General features: G+C 37.5%; 1 protein-coding gene across 5 annotated transcripts in view; it reads right to left on the minus strand.

Moving 5' to 3' along the window:
* Positions 1 to 244: 244 nt before the first annotated feature.
* The window catches only part of Mctp1 (multiple C2 and transmembrane domain containing 1), a 573,693-nt gene continuing 555,696 nt past the window's right edge, over positions 245 to 18,241 (minus strand). For 2 of the 5 annotated variants that reach the window (XM_050122207.1, XM_050122205.1), the window contains 4 exons: positions 12,447 to 12,556; positions 9,629 to 9,738; positions 7,181 to 7,278; positions 979 to 6,137 (listed from right to left, as the gene is read on the minus strand). In XM_050122207.1, coding sequence (XP_049978164.1) covers positions 6,066 to 6,137; positions 7,181 to 7,278; positions 9,629 to 9,738; positions 12,447 to 12,556 — 390 coding nt within the window. In that variant the 3' untranslated portion in view covers positions 979 to 6,065. Of the gene's footprint in view, positions 6,138 to 7,180; positions 7,279 to 9,628; positions 9,739 to 12,446; positions 12,557 to 18,241 lie in introns of all 5 variants that reach the window. The other 3 variants (XM_050122206.1, XM_050122203.1, XM_050122208.1) reach the window with 2 other exon arrangements.

Below are 18,241 nucleotides of genomic sequence, written 5' to 3' on the forward strand. Positions count from 1 at the left end.
AATGGAAACAGTTATGTGCTTTCTGAAGAATTTTTACTTATTTAACTCAGAAAACAGGAAGTTATGAGACTGGTAATTGTTTATAATTGCTCTATAAAATGGAAATGGAACCGTGTAAACTTACTTACAGCAGAATGACAGAGTTAGACGTAGCTGTCTACCAAGAGGGTTCTAACATTACCATGCCATTGTTCTCTAGGCACACTGTTGCATGCACCTACAGGATGAAGGCCAAGAGTATAGTGTAATGCATTAATTAATCTCCAAATGCATAGAAACATCACAGCTTTTATTTGAAAAGTAACAAAAGGTAACTGTAACAGCCAGGAAGTATTGGTAACTCTTTTGGTGGGAGGATTTCTTGACTGCCAAATAAAAGTATTTTGAATTAGCATTATAGTGCACAAGAATGAATGATACATACCTGTTTACTAATTGGTGTGTCTGGATTTGGTTATGTAAAAAAATGCAAAAATGGTTTGTGCTTATTCCCATCCCCACCCCCCAAAAAAAGTACTGGTGATTGTTTTTCCTGTTAGATACTTTTGTTTTCCATACAAGGATTGAACCTCAGGCCTGATATTTATTAGGCAAGTAGTCTAGTATAGAACCATAGTCTCAACCTCTAAATAGCCTCCCCCACTTCTGAACATCCAATAGGGAAATTTTAAATAGCAAACAAATGAAATGGAAATGAAATTGGGGAAGGAGGGCTTCTTCAAATGGTTTTGGGCATTTGACCTTTCTGGGTATGTTCTGTGTGTTTCACAAGTCTAGGACAAATGCAAGAAGCATATGATTCTGTAAATTTGGTTAGAAATTGGAAGTAACCTCCTCCTGTCACAAGCAAGCCCCTTTGTGTAACAGGAAGTAGAACGATGTATTTTGCAGAATTGATCTTCAACGGACCACACATACAGTTTTGGTTTAGAGTTGTTGGAATCACTACTGTGTAAGAATATTTTATGGGGGATTTAGTTGTATGGATTCTGTTTCTCTGGTAACTATAAAAAAGAATCTTGAGGAAAAATAATTGGTATTTTCTTCTCCTTTGCTCCGTTCTGTGATCCAGCTGTCTTTGTGAAAACTGGTGCTTGGCTGTTGTCTTGGGCGCTTCCTATAATGCAGAACAACAACAATTAAAAATTGTTGGAATCATGTGGGCTCTTTTCTGTACAAATTTAGCATTTCTTCCAAATCTGTCACCACTTGAACCCAGGCAAAGTAAAATCGTTTAACTTGACAGAAGCCAGTTTAAAGCTAGCCACTGACCCCAGACTGAGCCATGTGAACTTTCCTCACTAGTAGGACTAACAGCTATCTCCTTCAGCTAGAGCTCGGGATTTCCTCAGATCAGTCTTCCTGAGAAGTCAGGTGGTGTCTCACTGGCTCATTGGGGCTGTTCCTTTTCTCTTTGAGGGAACATTAAAAAATATAGAGCAGGGAACACCTGCATTGCAGTTATTTTGATACATACAGCAAGCACATTGACACAGATACTCAACTAAAGCTCTCTACCCTGTTAGTTGAGAGCAGAACATGCAGCCCCATTGTTCCTTTCAACAGTAGTCCTGGGACTGGAGACTCAGCAGTTAATGATACTTAACTTTTCTTGGAGAGCACCGAAGTTTTTCTCAGCAGTTCATAATCTGAGAATCCATTTCCAGGGGATCCAATACCCATTTTTGGCCTCTGGGCATTGTATGTATCGTGCACTTTAAAAACATGCAGACAAACACTTGTACACATAAATACCCTTTTTTTTTCACTGCATTCAGAGATACACAGATTTTATTAAAAATTGCTTTTACAAAAATATTGGTGTAGTACTACACACAGGATATTTTGTAGATTTTGTTTTTTATTGTTTTCAGCTTAGAATGAAAGATTGAACAACTTGAAATTAGAGAACAATTATATATTTAGTTGTCTCATTTTGTGTTTTTGTTTTATGGATGTTTTGTTTTTCTTTTTTTTTTTTTTTTTTACTTTTAAACCAAAAACTCTAGTGGAGTGGGGGGGGGGTGCATGCTTGCATGCTTTTATAGTGTTCCAATGTAGAGATTTTCTTGGTGTGTTTCAGCTAAAATAACTTCTCATGTGCCTGCCATTGACAAGGTACCATTGATGAATGTGGAAAAGGAGTATAAAAGAACTCTGACAACAAAAGAGGGATGCTTTCTGCTGCCGTTGTCATTGTTCCAGTGAGTTACAGCAATCAGCCTTGGAAAGAGAGTTAGAGACATTTTTGTTATATTTAGGTGGCTTTAATTGAACCGAGCAGTTATGAAAGGCTGACTCCACATACTCTAATCAGATCAGTGACTAGCCATCTGGACACATAACACTGCAAACTCCAAAACTTGAATATGCTTTAATAAGAGCAGAGGTTTTTGTTGTTGTTTTGGTTTGTTTATTTTGTTGGGGGGGTGTCTGGATATTTTGTATTTGAAGCCACCAAGTGCCTTCTACTTTTCTTCTGAAGCTGAGCACCAAAGCACTATTACTGAACAGTATTGTAAGCAGCCAGGCGTATTTAAGCTTATAAGTTGAATAATGCTTGCTATATTTCGGCGTCAATATTAGACATCTTTGGATTTTGGCATCAAAGTAGAAAGTCCCCCCCCCCCCCACCCCACCCCACCCCGTGTCTACTGGATAGGATTTAACTGCTCAATTTCAGCATTCGCCTGTTCATCCCAGCACTTGGGAGGCTGATTGTAAGTTAGAGGCCAGAGTCTTGTTGAAATTTAAGGAAACTTCTAAAAAGTTAACTTTCATAAGCATACCATTTAAATTTGTCTGTTTACAAATTTGGTTTAATTATACTATTGATACACACATACACTATAATTGCCCTTCTCAGGGTTATACAGTAGATACACAATAAATGCATCACAGGTCATGTAAAAAATATTTTAACTTACATTATCCTAGTGCATAGAATGGTTCAAAATTAATTTAGAATACCCCTCCCTCTCATGAACCCCTAAGTTTGAGTCTGAAACTAACAAAATGAACTATTAGGTAACAATGTGTTGAAAGTTACAAAAGGGCAAGATAATCTGAATTATCCCATTATATGGTGGCACAATCCCTTCTCTGTAGAGACTTAAACATCATCTACCCCTCGTTATGTGATCTCAGTGACAAACCAAAGCATCTTACCAAAGTTCAGCTTGGTGAACCAATAAGTTTATCAGACTAACTTTGAGAAGATGAATGGGGGGTCACCTACAGAAGCATGGATGACCCCAAAGCAACTGCACTGAGAAGTCTTGACCAGTATGAATTATGCCCCACCATTTCTGCATAGATGTGGTTCCTTTTCAAGTGACCCGCCTATATACTCTACACCTCTTTAAGGTCACAGGTACTTAAGGCAGAATTGCATCCAGATTGCTAGAATCTTGCGCTCACTGTTCCTCTATGCCCACTCCTCTTTTGAGGGATCAACTGTAAGCGTGATTATGATGGTCTTTTAACAAGCCGGCACAGTTGATCTAAGGAAGATGGCAGTTGTCTTCCCAGAGAACAGCATTATACAACAATAACTGTAGTGTGGAATGTAAATATAGACTGTTGAGCAGTTCACAATGTCTGACATTTAACAATGCAAATAGATGTTGGGCTCATACAACTTAGAATAGTTGTTTCAGACTTCTATGAAAACCAAGCTGCACAGAGAAACCTTGACTTGAAAAAAGAAAAAGAAAAAAATCTAATTTGTGGCTGAGAATTTAGCTCAGTGGTAGAGCACTTGCCTAGCAGGGGCTAAGTCCTGAGTTCAGTTCTCAGTTCTGGGGGGGAGAGGGGTAAGCAACTGAAAACCAAGGCATCCTTCTTAAATATAAAAAGCACCTATACATGAAAATTAAAAATCCTACGAATGGATCAAATGAATCCATTATTCATTTGGCCCTATAAATATATTGTTTTCTGAAAGCATTGAGGGCTAGCTTGAAGGTGACTTTCTGACTCCAGATAGTTTTCTCTGCTTCACTGGATGCTTACTGTGCCAAAGGTACTGAGTTTTCACTGTAGCCAGGGTTTCAGTATGTTTCAATAGCCCTGCTCAAATGTTTCCCCAAGTGAAGTATCACTAATGAACAAACATGCACCCAGTACCCCACTGTGCATTTCTTAACTCAGAAAAAATAGTGATTTTACATAGAAAAAAATTGTTTTCTTTTGTATTTAATGAAGTGAATATGTAGTCAACATTACTATCGAACTAAGCATCTGAAATCTTACACCAGGAAACAAATGAAACTTAGTCATCTGTTAATGGTTCCATCCACTAGGTCCATCCAAGGTTAGAGAATGGATGTCAGACTTAGACATTTGAGTAGACACTTACAGCACAGAACATCAGTCTCGCGCAGGTGTAATCAGAACTTAGACCAAAGGATTTCATCAATAAACTCGTAATAGGCCAGCTTCATAAAGTAGTATGTTTTTGCAACAAACAGTGATGGGATGCAGATATAAGCATGTCGTTTTAAACATGATACCCTAGATAGAGCATGTTGAGGTGAGGTCAAAGCCTTTCTATAGAAAGGGAATTTAGTCAACATTCTTCCAAGCTTAGTGTATAAACATCAAAATAGTTCTATTGTAAGAAATAGTATTTAACAACATATTTCTAAAATAAAAATACTTTAAAAATCAGCTTTGATGAGATTTAAAGAATTTCTTTAGAGTGAAATATATATTTCTGCTTTTCTACATTGTCCAGCACAACCCCCACCTTCATCTCACCCCAGTTATTTATTAATAGCAATTAATAAAATAGTGCAAAATATTGCAGCAATTTCTATTGAGTTTATTCCTTTAAAAGTCAGTGAAGACACTCTCACTGACTGACCAAGTATCTCTGCAGAGGTAAATTCCCTTGATAGACCCTGGACTTGGTCTTCGGAATGCACTGTTAAAGTATACAATGTGGTTAGCGAAACATTTTTAATGGTAACCACTTTAAACATTTATTTTACAAAACAGGCTTTCATGCATTATCAACGTTCTTCATAAATGATGTGATGAAGCACTGGCCTTTCTCTAGTCCACTGCGTTCTTCACATTAAAGCTCACTAATAAAAAGCATGTTAGTAGTCTAATGAAGAAGCATTATTCTTTCAAACTGTTTTTTTCCCCTGTGAGGACACTTAAATTTACTTTTTCAGATATATAAGGGCATAATTTGATACCAAATGCAGTATGGATTTACTTTGCTAGTATATTTGACAGCTAAATCGGCTTGCTAATTTGCTAACTCAGTATAAATTAAATAGTGGTATATATAAAACCCCTGATAATCACTTATAAACCTGGCAGTATTAATTTAATATATTTCTGGAGAGATTTTAAGGTTTTGGATGGAATGATAGAAGACTTAAGAGTTTTATTAATAGAATCTCAGATTCTCTTAAGGGATTGTGTATGAGGACACAGCAGAATATATGAATGTGCCTGTCCTCATGAACTTAAAATCAGCCTTAGCTATACATAAGTAACGTATTTACACAGGAGTGAAAGTCGGGATGTATGTTATATTGAAATGCAACATTTCCATTATTCAATGTTTGGGGTTTCCCCTCTTTTGTACATTTTGTACATAAACATTAAAAAAACCCTAATGAATTGCATTTCAGATAAGAAGTCGTCACATAACAAAAAAAAACCCTAAAATCAAATCAGCACATATATTTTATGTAGGGTTAATCAGAGTACAATTGAGCATTTAATCTGATATTCTAGTTCTTTTCACTTGTAATTCGAGGAAATTCCAGTTTTATAACCATTATTTTTATTCTTGCAGTTGGTTGTATTATCTATAGCTAACAAGGCTTCCACACTCCACTAGTTAAAATCCTTTATCAAGTTGCGTCTGTACAATGGAAGTATATTTTCAAAGACATATGCCTTTGTACACTATTTACAAATTTCTCGATCATGATAAAAAGAGAAAATAAATAAAAAAAGGAGAAAGAAAAGAAATGCTGCCGAGGCTGCAGGGTTTTCTTTTATCTTTCCAGGCGTGCTGGTCCCTCAGTGCTGGGAGCTGGCTAGCCAAGGGGGGTTTTCTTCCTTTTATATGGGCTATGAGAATGGTCTGGTTTCAGTTCTTGGTACTGCACCTGTTTAAACAGTTCAGAAAAAGACTGGTCAGGTGGCCACTTCCTGGCAAAGAAGGAAAAGCTAAGGAATGAGAGACTGCTTGGGGAGGGAGGTGAAGGGGAGGAGGTATGCTGTTCTAGAAGCCAAGTGGGAACTCCAGCTGGTGCAAAAAGCAGCAGGGGCTGGAGGCAGAGTCAGGAGGGAAATCTGCCAGAGAATACCTGAAGCTCATGTGAGCTTTGCTAACGGACTGTGACTGTTACTGACCGGAACACGATACAAGGAAAGAAAATCTCTCTATTTTTGAAGAGCTGGATAATGATTCTTTGCAGTTTGTTTATTAAATACAGCCTTAATATTCACCTAGCCCGTGGTTGTATATATGGAATGAAAAAACTCAACTGAAACTAATGCAAATTGAGATCACTAAACCTACTTCAAGGCTGTGATTAAAAACCTTTATTCCACTTTGAAATCAGTCTGTTAGTACATGTTAAGTCCAAAGGATTTGTGAGATATGCTATAGTATTTCAAATGTAAACATTTTCTCCCTAATCTAAAATATACATTAACATGAGTCTTTAAAATGTATTGAATTTGTACAATATGCACAAATAGTTTGTAATCATCATTTCGCTTCCATCATCTATATCTAAAATAACTCTGTTTTCTCTGTCTCTTCACAAACTTAGCTGGGCTTGGGGTACATTCTCCCCAGAAGCCATGTGATGACTGACTTTCAATCTTGTGCTCTCTGTTCTTTATAGGTTTTTCTAGATTAATGTCTAGTTTGCTAAAGTCCTACCAAAAAACTGTAATGGGCTTCATTGACATTTTTTCCTCTCTTTTTTTATTATTATTATTACAAATTTTCACCTCCTCCCATTTCCCTCCCCCTCCCCCTTTCCCCTCTCCCTCTCCAGTCCAAAGACTGATGGAGCATGTGATCAAACTGGACTCTCTGAACATGGCTTCATTGACTTTTAACAGACACTTCTATGGCCTTTGACAATGAAGTGTCATCCTACATCAAAGCAGGCACATAATAATGAAATCTACATACCACTTGTACATCTGAAGGGACTCTGGAAAGGAAGTCAAGTAGTTCATTGTTATCAATTGCATATGGACTCCGAAGCTTTTTTGTAAATTTATTAATACCTAAAAAAGTGACATTTCAAACATTATTGAGTTCATTATTGAGTGTGGAGTTAGGCAAAGCACATTTCTGGAGAAGGCATTATGGCGATTTGAACATCAACTTTGTGCTACCCCTTAGCCTTGACAGGGTGGCCTAGTTAGTATAGCACCTCCTTCAACTTGCCCAGCTGAACTGCTGCTTGCTTTTCCTGTGTACAACTGAATAGCTTCTTCCCAGTAGGTGAGGTTTGGGGGAAACAAAAGCGATCCTAGAAGGGATATACAGTGTCTTGTCTGACCAGGTTCTCAGGGTTGCAGTCCCAAGACGATTTGCTTCCTCTTTAGGCATGATGAGACTTACCTGTCTACATTTCTAGGTTGTGATTGTTAGGTAATTTATTATTTTTCTCTTTTCCAAGGATATTTATTTTAGGTGCTACTGTTATAAAGCAAACTAAATGTTTAGAAGTCATGTGATTTGATGGTTGGTTATTGTTTAAATTGAAATGAAAAATATTGCCATAAATTTTGGGGGAAAGTATTCAGCTTTGCATTAAATCAACACACAGATATAAACTGAGGGATAGACTTGGGATCTCAGCTCTTAATGGCATTCCTACACAATGAACTTCTGTCACATTGGTCTTGGGCTCTTTCCAGCCATGTGAGACCTATGTTTTGGATTTCTTAACATTTTAGCTGTCACCTATCACTAAAATAAATAATATTTTTTGAATTTTTTCATTTGATGAAACAAGGCTCAAAAACATCCTGTGAAATTATTTTTAAGACAGCTAGCCACTGGGGCCATACGGATGGCCCAAAACACTCCATAGCCAGATGGAGCCTTCGGCTCCAGTTTCAGAGAAGCTGAGTGAGGAAGGTCAGTGGGAAGGGTTTTTCGCCACATGGCAGTAGAAATGGTTCTGCAAGTCTGAACCCATATCCTAGGAAGATATGGTTATTCTTTACCCTAAGCGCTTCAGTGAAATAGTATCTGCTCTGACCAGAGAAATGAATGAAACATTAGGGCTTAATAGACTAGAATAGGGTAAAATTAAAATCAAAATTAAAAAGCCCCATCTTTTGAATAGGAAAACTGGTGACTTAATTGAATGGTAGAAATTGGAAAAGAAAAATACAATCACTACTTCCTCTGCCCTCCATCCAGGGGCTAGAGGCAATACTGGAAGGGAAAGTGGAAACATGGGCCAAAGGAGAAAGAAAACAAGAATATTTTTATTATTTAAAAATTGTGTGTGTGTGTGTGTGTGTGTACACGTACCTCAGGAGGATAGAAAAGAACATTGGCATAGGTGGTTGTGTGGGTATTGAGAACCAAAACTGGGTCTTCTGCAAAACTGGTAAGTATTCTTAACTGCCAGGCTAACTCTCCAGCCCCCAAAATGGGAATCTTAAAACTAAATTGGATGGAGACTGTTGTTCTTAATTCACTTTCTTCTGGTATATTTCTTTTAATGATTTGGGAGGCAAAAAAAAAAAAAACTCTGTAAAAAAATTCCATTATTTACAATATAAGCAGGTTTTCTTGGGTCAAGGCCTATTTTCCATCCTTGTATATTTTTTTTAAGTTTAGGAATCTTTGATGTATGTGTTCAGTGATGAGGGACAAATAGAAAGTGTTTCTATATGGTGGTGGATTATAAGGAACGAAGATTGGGTTTTCTAAACCAAAAAAATTCACCAAGAAAGAAGAAAACTTCAGTTCCAGTTCTTCATAAGGCGGAAAGTGACCACCTGCTGAATGGGCTCTCGGTCAGAGGGACGGGACGGACTGCTGGAAGCATGTGGCAAAATCGCATAAATATTAGAGGGGAAATCACCTTTAAGGTAAACTTTTCTAAAAGCATTCTTACTTAGCAGGCTTTGTGGTTGTTCCTAAGGAGCCTGTAAATGATGGTAAGGCTTTTTCTGAATCCTAAAAGTGACCTTTTAAATGGGCAGCTGGTACTGTGTTTACAGACATCCACAAGATAAAATACCATAGCAAAAGGTATATTGTCCTAAACGTACCACATGGCTTAAAGTGCCTCCATTGGCATTTAAGTGGTAAAAATAAATCATTGATATCTAGACAAAGTTATACTTTGATATATGAAGAATCTGTACCAATACATGTTTATAGTATGATGGGAGCTGTGGTGCCAGATAAGAAAAATGCATTTATACTGGGACCTAAATCTCTATGCTATTGTGATTTTTAACTGACCTGTCCTCTTTCGTCATGGAGTACCTACATGACCATAAATACAGAGCACTGCTGATGCTATAACTCTTCTCTTAAAAATAGTTTGTTCTTAGCTGCTAAAACAGCTGGAGTGTTTGTTGTTATTTCAAAAGCTTTACTTACCCCAGACAAGCACAATGTACCGTAGGGGGATGAAGTACAGAATGACTGTGAACACACAGAGGGCTACAATGGCCAGCCAGCTTAAGAATGGGACAGTCCAGTTGAAAGTACTGAATGGAAAAGTAACAAATCGATAATGTGAGCACTTCACACTTTTCTAAAGGAGACTTAAGATAAACATGGTTTGGAGTAACAGTTGACTATCAGAGAACAAAGTTTAGTCATAATCAGTTTCATTCATGAACTCAGACCCAGGTAAAGGATCTTGCTACCAGTTCCACTAGGTTGTCCCAGGAATTTCATTTTCTAAAATCATTACACAACTGGATACCTCCATTCATAGTAAAAATATTTTTCCTGCTACTAAAACTAGTACCCAACCTTCTTTATTTTTAAATTTTATACAATAGGGGTCTACCACTCATCCTCCTAAAAACACCATAGGCCCATGCTGGGAATGGATGTTTGCAGTACGTGTAACTCTTGAAGCACTGTGTGAGCCTTAAATTTTAGAATTCCTTTTAGGAACACTCGCTTTCTGTTCAGCTTTGTAGAAATCAGGGAGTGGGTGTTGGGATTCAGGCATTATGCTGGCCTGCCCTTTAAGAGACAAGCTCCACCCACTCCCCGCGCCCCCCTTCTCTCCTCCTGTGCACTTCTGAAGGCACAGACAAGACTTTCCTGCTTCTTCACTTTTCTCTCATTCCCTCTCTTTGTCTCTCTGTCTCTCCCATTTTCTCTTCCCTTCCCCAAATAAAACTCCTCACTTAAGCTGTCTGAATGATACTGTCATCCTCCCTGGTTTGAAGGTCTCTCTAGCACCCATTTACAACAAGGAAAAGGAATCCAAATGGGGGGACTAGATGAGAGCCGGACAGAGCTGGTGGGTCTCCAGCGTTACCACGCTGAGACTGATAACAGGAAGGCCAGGTCACAGAAGGTGATGAGACAGTAGTGGACACTGACTGGTTGCCTAACAAGCTAGTGGAGAGAGCTGGGAGCTAGCAGGTTCTGTTGGTGATGAGATGTTCACCTGTGTCAGCACAGTGTTACATAAAGCTCAGTAAAGGTGGGCCCCAAATTCAGGGTTTCATGCCATGCTCTAGTGATAGGCAATGGGGCAAGGGATGGTTATTACAAGAATGCATGTAAAAGAGAGACGGACATACTTAGTCTTTAAAACTGTGAGACAGTTGCATAGAAATACATTTAGAGGTCTAAGAAGGGGATTATTTTATGTAGCACATAGAAAAGTTGAAACTCAGCATTGATTTATACATGGAAATGTAGGAAATTAAAAACTATACAAAAAAATGCATTGTCTTTGCAACAGCACCATATGAACAGCAAGCACCATATGGTGACTCATACTTTTGGCTTAAATAATTTGTTCCTTTTAAATTCTGTGTGTGACCAAGGATCTAAGTCTACAGAATACTATTGGTCATGAATAATAAAGGCTTCTCCTGCTATAGAGCAGCATTTCTTAAACAGTTATTGATAATTGTTACAGGCCAGTTATCAAATAGCTGGCTATTGTGAGGCCTCAGTATATCTTGAATTAATAGTTACTATTAATACACTATTTTATTGTTTAGAGAAAATATTCATTTCAGAAAGTATATTAGTAACCAGTATGGTGGCACATGACTGGTCCCAGCACTTCTTTGCTGTCTCTTTCTCTCTAGATCTACATCCTAAATGTATTAAAAAATAAAATTATTTAAAATAAAACTATGTGAGAATAAAAGTATAAATTCCAGCTGGGCATAGTGGCACATGCCTTTAATTCCAGCACTGGAGAAACAGGCAAGTGGGTCTCTGTCAGTTCAAGGTTAGCCTGGTCTGCATAGTGAATTCCAGGACAGCCAGAACTATATAGGGAGACCATGTCTCAGAAAAAAATGTTTGTGTGTGTGTGTGTGTGTGCTCCTTATATATCTCAATGAATCACATTCCTTCATCAAAGGGAGGTGTAGTAGCACACGCCTTTAATCCCAGCATGTAAGAGGCAGAGTCAAATAGATCTCTGAGTTACAGGCTATCCAGAGCTACACAATGAGAACCTATTTCAAGAATAAAAATAAACACAAAAAATATATACACACATAAAACCAACCAAACAAACACAAATAGGATGATCAGTGGTGAAGAGCACTTGTCATTGCAGGGGCCGCTTTCAATTCTCAGCGTCCACATGATGACTCCACCACCTGCAACTCCAGTCCTAGGGGCTCCAACTCTCCCCTGGGACATCCATGGCACTAGGCACACATGTGGTACACATACATACCACATACTTATAATACTTGTAATAATTAAATTACTTATAATTAATAAATCTTAAATGTACTTTTAATTATGGAGAATTCTTTTATAACTGAAAAAATTCTGTAATTTTTTTCCTAAATGATGAAATGTAGCTTATTTCTTGACAATATTAAACTTGGCAAAAGTCTAGTTAGACTTATACAATACAGATGTCCTGGTTACCTGAAATGCATTAGGTTAGATTACCTTTCCTTGACTTCATATTCTTTTTAAGAACAAAGTCCTTATGAAAAAGTATGTTGAAGTGTAGGACAGTGCTGTACCTTTAAAGCTACAGTTATAACTTCTTTCCCACCAATATATTCTAAACTTCAGGCAGGAAATTGACAGAACCATCATAAAACCAAGGATTCACAAAAACAAGAGGAAACTGAACAACAGATCATGGAATGGTGACGTGTGTCTGACAGAAGGGCGCTGCAGCCCTCCCTCTGGGTCAGGCAGGCTGCCCATGAAAGGCCAGGGCAAACAGGCCAGCACAACTCACTTCTTTATCCTTTCACCAAAGGAGGCCACGTCATCTAGGATATTCTGCACACTGACACAGACTTCTTGGATGGCATAGATTTTGTTTATAAATCCTTTTTTTTCACCATCCTAAAATACAATAAAGAAAGAAATTCTGTATGAGTAAAAGGTATATATTGGTTCTTGCTTGATTCTTTGGACAGTCCCTCTCTTGCATTTTTAACATTAAGTGCGCTTCATCTCTATATTTATGCAAATGGATATTTGGAGCTCATGAAATTTTCAGGAAAAATGACAGGAGAAATGTACCCAATGGATGCAATTCAAGAACCTTGAATTCTGTTGCTCAGAGGAATGGAAACAAGGAGGTAGAGCTATATTACAGAAATAATTGCCAAAGCTAACACAAGACTCACTTAGCAAGCCCAGTCTCTCTCTTCTTCACCAACCTCCTCCCAGGATAAGACCTGATGCCTGGAACTTACTGTGTGGGTGAGCATGACCTTGAAGCCTTGATCCTCTTCTACCCTGCTAAGTGCTAGGACTCCGGGCATGTTCTTCTATCACACCACACTCAGTCTTATGTGGTGCTGGAGATCAAACCTAGGGCCTTGTGCATGCTAGGCAAGCACTCTAGCAATTGAACTACAGCCCAGACTCCAACCCGCTGTCTTGATCCCACAACCTGTACACCTTAATTGGGTCTCTGCATATTTTCTTGTACTTTTTTGTTTTCTGCCAGGGCTTTGTAAAGAACCCTGCCACTGAATTGTATCCCTAGACTTGACCAAACAAACACTTCAGTTGCAGGAAATACTGAGCACAAACAAGTAGACCTGGGAGCAGTAACAACTGATGACAAAAATGACTAGTGCTGAGATGCATTAACGAGCCATTCGTGGGTCAAATACATGCCACTCTTCCAAAAGATGCTGAGATAGTCTACTGTCTCATATGCTGGTAGCCAGTTTTAAAACTTCCTTTTTTGTACATACTTCAGCTTGAATCTTAAAGAATTCTTGTATACCAGGGAAGGGGTGGGAGGAGATTAAGTATAAAGCACCCTGTGCATGGTGTGAACCTAGGGAAATGTGCATATTTTGTAATTTTAGACCCAGAGGAAGAAATAGTGGTGGCCTTTCACGATAGAATTCAGCTTAGTAGCCTGGCATCACAGACACTTGCCTAGGTTGTTTGGTGGAGACCATCCAACCCTGATTCCATGACTCCATTTCTCCATGCCAATTTGAATGTCTATGGAAATATAGATCCAATTTCATTACTTTAACTTCTTTTGAACACTTGAATACTTTGCCAGAACACTCGAGACCTTGTGTGGCAGCTAGTGCCTGCTGAAAGCAGCCAGGAAGCTAGGATGATAATGTCATGTTGCACATTTACATACGACTTTCATTTTACAAGAGTCCAAACACTGCACTGTGAATGCTTGGCCAGGGCTGGCGTTCTGCCGCTCTGCCACCTAGAAACCAAGGACAAGTGAATCATAGGTGCAAAGGCTTCCTCCAAGGACTGCACAGTGTGCTGGGACCATCGCCATATAGGCAATTTTATAATTGGATCACAACTGTGGATACCAATCAGTTTTTATTTCAAATTTAACTTCAATAAGAGAAATGTTTTACATTAGTCATCTAATGTCAAAAGGGAATGTCAAGAGAGGGAAATGAGGGATACTCTAAACCTCGTAATATGGGAAGTAATTAGATACCCAGCATTCTCCATTGTATTCAAGTCATCCTTCACTTGCCATGACAGACGTAGACACATTAAATTTCTTCTGTTTTCTCCCTCTTCTTTTTACCAGATAAAATATTAATTTCACCTATAGTCCTATGTAATTGTACATTTTAGATAAAGTGAGTATCTAAAGTGACTCTTCCCAGTTGTTTTCATAACTGCAAAGTTGGGCTAACCCTTAGTGTTCTCTTCTAAGTAGCAGCTAAATTCTTTTATGTCTATGAATCAAAGTACACTTGTAAATTGTTCATTCTGCATATAAAAAAAAAAACAAATACAAAACAAAATAAAAAACAAACCCATGCAGGCAGGACTAGGGCATGTGTCAGAGGTAGACTGCATGCTGGCCATACACACATCCCTTGGTTCTATCTTTAGCACCAAAGAGAAAAATAAGCAAGTCCAAGCGTGCTGTTTGTGCAGTGAAAAATTCACTGAGAACAAGGTTCCTGCTCAGGGATATATGTTCTTTAACAATAACAATAAAGTACTTTGGCATAACCTCAAAAATTATGAAAGCATAGAAATGTGTCTATATTATTATGTAGAATATTAGGGGCATTGAATGTACAGATTTATTGCAATTTCGACCAAATCCTTATGTTTCAAGTAGACAGAAATGGAGAGAATTTGATCAAGTATTTCTAATTTTCTTGGAAGATAGATATGTAACTGTAATCAAGACATTTCTATAAAAGGAACAATAATGAGAAAGCATTTGTAGACCAGATAATTGAAATGGAAGACAGATACTGAGAGAATGATGTATAATACGGCATCCTACTGGGTGATTGCCTGCAATCCCTGATCTCAGGAACTGGAGGCAGGCTAACCAAAAGTCCAAGGTCAGCCTGGGTTACCTGAGATCCTGTATCAAAAAAGTGGGGTAGGGTTTCATCGTATAGAAGGAAATTGTAAATGAGCAATTTTGTTTCTTATAATACTTAGGGGAAATTATACTAAACCCTACCTTAAATGAACTCTCAACTCTAATAGGTAGTACAAGTCTACATTAATCTGTGCATCAAATAGCTCTAAATACATTCCATAGTAATTTTTAAAGGCTAAAAACTATAAATTATTAAAAGACAATGTAGATATTTACTTACATTGATAAGAAGAGCTTTCTAAAAACAAGCATTAAAAAATCTTGGTAGCAGTGATTTTGTAAAGTTAAAAATGACATCAAAAGTCACCATAAACTGAAAATGTTCAGGCTGGGCTACAGACAGTGCTATAGTGTGTGCTAAGCCAGTGTGAATCCCAGGCCTTTAGCTACAGTGCTACCAAAAAGAATTTTTAGGCTGAGAAAAAACTAGCAACAGATATTGCAAGTGATAGGATTATATTCCCAATGCACTCACCCAGTAAGCACCTGTAGAAATATTTCTGTTGCAGGTTTCTTTATAAATTTAATAAAAAAATCATTAGCACATTGACTAGAGCTATTCATATAAATATATTTATATATTTATATCAGAAAATATTTAATTTTTAATGATGAAATGTTTATGATCTATTTCAAATAAGTGAAAAATGAATGATACATAAATTCTATTTTTTAAATAAAATTAACATTTTATGCTTAGAACTCACACCTTCCCAACATAGAAGTAAGTTAAACTAATTATATGGCATCATTTTACTTTGAATTTTTTATATTTTGTACTTTAATAAGCTTTAAGTAATTTTGAAAAAAAGATTTAAAAATCATGTTCACTAAGTACTATAAAATGCTTCTCATATACCAAATTCAATCTTCATAGCCATTCTATAGTATATTTTTCCCATTGTTCATTAGAAACTAAGGTTCAGAGATATTGTCAGGACTTGAACTGGTCTAGAACTGGTTAACTTCAGGCTCTTCTCTCCATAATAGATGGCTTCCTTATCCCACTGGGGAGATTCTAGCTCCCTCCAAAGCTTCAGTAGGATAAGAAAGAGAGAAAAGGGGAAAAATTTACTTGTGTAACCCACAACCTAGCCTTGAGGCTCACCATGCAACTAAGTTCTTCAGCAAGGAAATGAAATACAGAAACTTCCTTCAAGAGTAGGCAGTGAAGATGTGTTAGGAATCACCGGTTTTAATGTAAACGACATGCTGCAACATAGGATCTTCAGCAACAGTGTGTGTCATTGAAGCCATTAAAATGGGCAATTGTGAATATTTACTTTAAAAATTTAAAGATTGATATATAATTTTTGGCTAAGATTCTTAAAAATTGGCTCAGCTCTACAATCCATAACCCCAGATAACCGAGACTCTAAAGGGCCCTAAGAAAGACATACATGGATCCAAATAGGGAAGAGAAAAGCTCAAGGTCCCATGAGTAAACTGGGCGTGTGGGAGTCGCAGGAGAAGGTAGAAGGGGAGAGGGGAGGAAGGGAGGAGAGCGGAGAAAAATGTAAAGCACAATAAAAAGAATTAAAAATATAAGAAAATATATTTTTATAAGAAATATAAGAAAAACATAAAAAGAGAAACCAAAAAAAAAAAAAAACTCGTATACTTTCTTTGTTTTGCTAGACTTTAAGCCCATTGCTACGCCCATACCCCTGCCATCCAAAGAGAAAATAAGGTGGACTTGTCTTAAGGCTGGAAAAGTTTGGAGAAGGAAATACATTGGGGTAAAATCTTTATTGCAAAATCTCTTTCATCAGATTCTATATTCCTTCACTGTGGTCTCCAGCCAATGAAGTAATTACTCTTTATATACAGTATATGATCCAAAACTGCAGTGGGTAATGGAATTGCTCTATGTTGCATTCCAATATTTCACACTTTCCCCTAATGTTCAATACTTTATTAGTAGGGAATAAATTGGTACATTTCTTTTATTGTCATTTTTGCTTTTCTTTATAAGCCAGTTTCAATGAAAGAAATACACAGAGTAGGGAATCACCCAAAGGCTCACTAGTGGCACTGGTTTAAAAAGTGATTAATATTTCTTTCAACATGTAAACAATGTTACTCATAGAAAACAGTTATAACTATAAATCTGAGAACATGTGAGGCTTAAATTGCATAACTTCTTTAGATTCTGTGTAATTTTTAATGCTTATTATCAGGTTCAAATTCTACACAAAACATCAATTGCTGTAAAACTTGAATCTTGGTTCTCTAATATTTGGCTAGGATCTGTGTTCTACGTTAGGGACAGTTTGGTCCCCACTTTCCAAAGATGATTCTGTTCTGTGTCTCTAACCTATGGAAAAAGTAGGACATAGAGACTGTTGAAGGACATACTAAGAAGAGATCAGATGTTTTTTCTCTGCCAACATTTCTTTCTTTTTCAGATATAGAAAACTATATTTCAGCCCAAAATACTGAAATTTTCACAGAGAGTAGCTTGGCAACTCAAAGTCCCTTGGCGACTGAATCTCAGTTAGTGTCTTCTGCAATTCCTATGGCATCAAATCTTACGCAGGTTACTGGGCCTGCATCTTTCCCTGATATTAGTCTTAAAACTCAGAAACTCTCTTTTGAGACACGGAGGAGATCTAAGGCATGGTGAAAGTCAGTGGGGTGGCTGGAAATAATGCCCATTATTATGTATATAATAGCACCAAAAAAAAACCCTGACAGAAACAGTCCATAAATAACTAGTGCTAGTAGTACTAAGAATTAAAAATTTAATTAAAATTATTTTTATTCCTTTTGAATTATGATAAAAAATTGAATTGTTCTTTATTGTTTTTTGTTTTGTTTTGTTTTTCGAGACAGGGTTTCTCTGTGGTTTTAGAGCCTGTCCTGGAACTAGCTCTTGTAGACCAGGCTGGTCTCGAACTCCCAGAGATCCGCCTACCTCTGCCTCCTGAGTGCTGGGATTAAAGGCGTGCGCCACCACCGCCCAAAAAATTGAATTGTTATAGTAAATTCCTGACTGCAGGAGATGTTTTTGTGTAAATTTTCCCTGAATCTCACTTTGTAGACCAGGCTGGCCTCAAACTCACAGATATCTGCTTGTCTCTGCCTCCCGAGTAATGGGATTAAAGGCCCTACACCGCCAGGCCCAGGTAACTTCTTGTTTGCCTGCCAGAGACCAACATATAGCT

The sequence above is a fragment of the Alexandromys fortis genome, unplaced genomic scaffold (genome assembly GCF_014885135.2).
Source record: "Alexandromys fortis isolate MF-2015 unplaced genomic scaffold, M_Fortis_MF-2015_v1.1 scaffold_163, whole genome shotgun sequence".
NCBI classification, from domain to species: Eukaryota; Metazoa; Chordata; class Mammalia; order Rodentia; family Cricetidae; genus Alexandromys; species Alexandromys fortis.